Below are 4,475 nucleotides of genomic sequence, written 5' to 3'. Positions count from 1 at the left end.
GTTGCTGAACACTTTTTGATAAAGTATTCACTGTCTCATTTTTGAGGGTCGCCATCAGTAGATGAATCATTAACCAGTAAATACCTATCTCCTATCCAAGATCTAAACCACAATGCTTTTAAGTAGAACCAAATAAAATATGAAGGTTCAGGTAAAAGCTTTTAGAAGATACAGTAGCATAACTTTTTTAATAAAAGTCCTTTGTGGGAAAGAGCTTGCATCTATTTTTGTGTGTGTGTGTTTTTAAATAAATTATAATGTAATTAAAATTTTCTTATGGTATCCAGATTGTTCTTGGCTTTGTCTTCCATCTCAAGGGCACATTTTTGAAAAGGATTTTCAATGAACCTTGTATTTGGATTCTGAGAGTGGTTTCTCAGCAAATTCAGCATTCTGCCAGTATATATCACTTCTCTAAACTGAGAACTAGGATTTTCAGCATACATGTTAACAGTACCCCTGGAAGGAATTTCTACCTAACTAATAATGTGTTACTGCTGGCACAGGTCACAGAGTTATTGTTGCAAAGTCATGTACCTTGAAAAAAGTACTTTTCTACTTTGTAGCATTTACACTCCCTGACCTTTATGAAGATATATCTCAGCACAGCATATGTCAGTTTTATTCTGGAACCACTTTCATAGTTTCTGTCTTGGACCAGCCTGCAGAAGCATCACTGGTTCACTTTATGCACTTAATTTCAAAACATTTAGGAGTTTACTACTTATTAAACTTATTCTACCTGTTTTAATTGAATTTTTGACATATGGGCACAAGCAGTCCTGGCCCAGATCTTTAGAGCTGAACTCTGATAATTTTGGTTCTGAATTCAATGTGTTCTGCAAATGGTCCTGAATTTCTATGGGTTAGTTTAGACAAAATGGTGTATGTGAACATGGAGAGATGTTTTTCATACTGGCTTTATCCTGCAGCATCCTCATGAAGAGAATATCTGTTGTTCAGAAGGAAGAAACTCCACAATACTTTGCCTTTTTTTTTTTTTCTCACAAAGTGTCCAAACACCTAAAGATAAACAAATCTCCAGAGATGATTCAGTGATTTTTGACTTTTAGGATTTTAATCCCTTTTCTGATGTCAGGATACCCTCATCTACAAAAACACAGATCTGTTTCCATAGAGGTGACCCACGTGGGCACTTCATACGTATCTTTCTGTGTCTGCACACGTTCAAACATGTAAACTCTTCTGTAAGAAACCAATTCCAAAATCAGCTGTGCAGACAAAACAGATTTATGTGGTGTTAGTGGAATGAATCAAAACAACAAGAGATTGGAAAGGGACTGCAAAATTTCTAATAGTTCTGAAAAATGAGACTTGCAATTTACCTTCCTTCTGTGTGAGAGCAAGAAAGTTACAGCTTTTCCTGGCCAAAGCTATAAGCAGTTCAACAAAAGTATCAGTAAAAGCTGAGGCTGTTTTTATCAAATTATGATGTGTAAAGTTCAGGCAATTCAGTCTTGTGATGGAAAAATCAATCTGAAGTTTGAACAACCTTCTAATAATATTTGTTCAGTAAGTCATTCTGCTGATAGCAAACAATCAAAGTCAGACTCCTCAGTCTGAATATTTCCCATAGGGAATGTCTACTAAAATAAAATGCCTGCTCTATTAGCTAACTACATGCTATGAGCTAGCTATACTTCTGCAAAGATATCGTTTGTGTGCAACTTTAATAAATAAAAATTCATGAGTATTTTGATCTGTTGTGCATTTATTGTACGTGCTACAATTAATTTGAGTAATATATGATACAGTGATATGACATAGTGAAAGGAGTGGTTCTAAACATAGAAAATTCTTTCTCCAAAGCCTCCCATCTTTCCCTGTATATGTATTTCAGAGATGTCACAGATATTGTCTTGTCTAATTTCTGGTAGTTTTGCTTATGGTACTGTGGAGAATCATTTTCTGTATGTAGTCTCTGATAATGATGATGCCCTGCATTGCTGAATCTGGCAGGACTTCTGCTGCTAACAGTTTGTACTCCATCCTGACCAATTGTTCATAGATAACATATGTAATTACTAATATGGGTAGCATAAAATATAAAAGAGATCATCTTAAAGTACCAAGTACATTTTTTTTCATGTTTCTTATGCTTCTGAATTAATGGTGTATCAATGTTTTGGGATTCCCTGAAAAATATCTTTAAGTTTAAAGTGTGCTTTTAAGACTTGTTTGCAATCTAAAGTTGTGCTTAAGAAGAGTAGACAAGAAATTAATGTGGCAGCCTCACCACTCAGTCCTGAATAAGCCCTGTTTTCTTGCTTGAGATTTGCTAGTGATTTTTCTGCTATTTTGTTGCTGAGCCTCTTCTGAGAAAACTGCCACTGCTCCGTGACCGACTTTATCTTGAAGAACCAGAAGGCATCCAGGGGACAATGTTTATGTGGGCTCTGCACTACATGTCCCCATTCTGTCTGGATGCCTCAGCAGAGAATTCTGCTTCATTTGTCAGGATCCAGTGATCTAGTTCATTTCTCTCCCTTTCCATCTCACAATGCATGGAAATGGGTATAAAGAATAAAAATTTACCCAACCTGAGAATCCATCTCAATGCTTTTCAGAGAAAGCCTGTAATCAGGTTTTCATGTCCTTCCTGAGACTGATATGCACCCCATTTTCTACAGCTGCTTCTCTGCTCTCTTACTTTTGTGATTATGAAATAAACAAAGGGCTTATTGATGTGCCTTTTTGCCTTTAGAACAACAGGACATTAAGAGGTGGTATTAGCACCATTTTTTTGGAGGACAGGAAGAAGAAAAGAAACTGTTTCTTGACTTCAACTGGAACTGATCTACTACCTTTGTTAGGTAGAGTTATTCTTCCTGTCTTCCTTTAATTATCAGGAACGGATTACAGAATCACTGTAATTAAAAGAGGAAAAAAGAAGCAAAAAAGAACATCTGTTTTCAGATCTTAACTGGTCTAGTAAAGGATTCAGGATCCCAAATTGCAGAAAACCAAACACATTAGTTACTCTATTCAATAACTATTACTTTCAAAAGCAAATATATACAATATAATTTTATCAGAAGAAATACTTTACTGACAAGATTGGAGATATTTGTCAGTTTTACTTTCAGTTAAAACAAGTAATGAAAAAATGTTTATCCTTTGGAAAATTCTATATTGATTTGTAAGTTTATTGGGAATGTACATGCAAAAAGCATGAATCATTTTGCCTATTAATAATAATTAAAAGAAAGTCCTTAGTAAACATAATTATCAGTAAGCCAGGTGCAGAAAGCAATTTCAAATTTTGCTGTCATGAAATAATAATTCTAGTAGCTTCCAGAATGGAGATTTAAAACTGCTCTATGAACTTTTGTTTTCTTAAAGAGTGCTAATTAAACCATTTAATATATTGCTACAATTTATCAATGAGGAACAATAATTAATTGCTTTTCCTGTGTTATGGCCTTTGTAGTGGTAGCTTTTTTTTTGCTTTAAAATATTTTTCACATTGTGAATAAACCCAAATGATTATAAATGATAAAGCTAGTCAGTTACTTTATGCAGATGGTTTTGTGAAGTTGTAAACCCCCCAAAATAGGGCCAGGAGTAAGTATCTTTTGAGAAATTCACATTTCTATTTTTATTAGAGTTAGGTGATAGCGTGTAATTTTGTGGCTTGTGTTGTATCTAAGAGCAATTATAGAAGACCCATAAACAGAGCCTCACAAGGAGGCTCAAATTGGGTTTTTTTGAAATGTCTAAAGTTATGAGACAGGAACTGATAATTCATTATATTTTAATCTTCATTTCAGACACTTGATATATACTGTAACACCAGAATTAGACCCAAATCACAAAGAAATTAACTTCTCTTGAGATCAATTTCTACCAGTGGAGAGAAATGGATCCCAACCTATGTGGCAACAACTGAAGGGGAATGAAAAATTTTGAAAAAATCATTATACTCACATAATCGCCGCAATACATTTTGATACAAGTTGTCAGGTTCTGTTGAAAAGAAAATAATAGCTTTCGTAGGGTAAAAGTAACAGTTTAGTGAACTCAATTGTTATAGCTAAGTCTTATTCTCTTTTGGAGAATTGAGAGAAACCATCCAATCAAACTGGTACCAGGTACATTAGGCTCCCAGGTAACAATGAAGCCGAACACTTTTTGGTACTGTATGTCCTTGGGTTTTATAGATTCACTGTGTACTTAGTCATTAATCATGCATTGAATGGGTGTGATTATAAGGTAAGTAAACAGAGTCATTAGCACGACACTCTCTGTTCTGCTGTGTTGATTTTACGAATCAGAATTCAGCTAGTCACAGAGTGAAATGTTACAGAAAGTGCTTGTGTTAATGATTTACTTTCTGGGTTGGATCTGCTCTATTTCTTTTTCTTCCTTGTGCTGAAATTGCTCAGCTCATCACTTGTTCAATAACTATTTGTAGCTGTTGTGCAAAGGAAGATACTTTCTAGACCTTATGCATT

At 34.7% G+C, this 4,475-nt stretch overlaps 1 protein-coding gene across 1 annotated transcript in view; it reads right to left on the bottom strand.

Moving 5' to 3' along the window:
- ANXA10 (annexin A10) overlaps nucleotides 1-3,966 on the bottom strand; it is a gene marked incomplete at its 3' end in the record, with an annotated part of 21,493 nt that extends 17,527 nt beyond the window's left edge. The window contains exon 1 of the mRNA XM_009071608.1: nucleotides 3,949-3,966. Coding sequence (XP_009069856.1) covers nucleotides 3,949-3,966 — 18 coding nt within the window. The remainder of the gene's footprint in view (nucleotides 1-3,948) is intronic.
- Between the last annotated feature and the right edge of the window lie 509 nt (nucleotides 3,967-4,475).

This window comes from Acanthisitta chloris, unplaced genomic scaffold, assembly GCF_000695815.1.
Source record: "Acanthisitta chloris isolate BGI_N310 unplaced genomic scaffold, ASM69581v1 scaffold43793, whole genome shotgun sequence".
Classification (NCBI taxonomy): domain Eukaryota; kingdom Metazoa; phylum Chordata; class Aves; order Passeriformes; family Acanthisittidae; genus Acanthisitta; species Acanthisitta chloris.
This window is presented reverse-complemented; position numbering and strand designations above follow the sequence as displayed.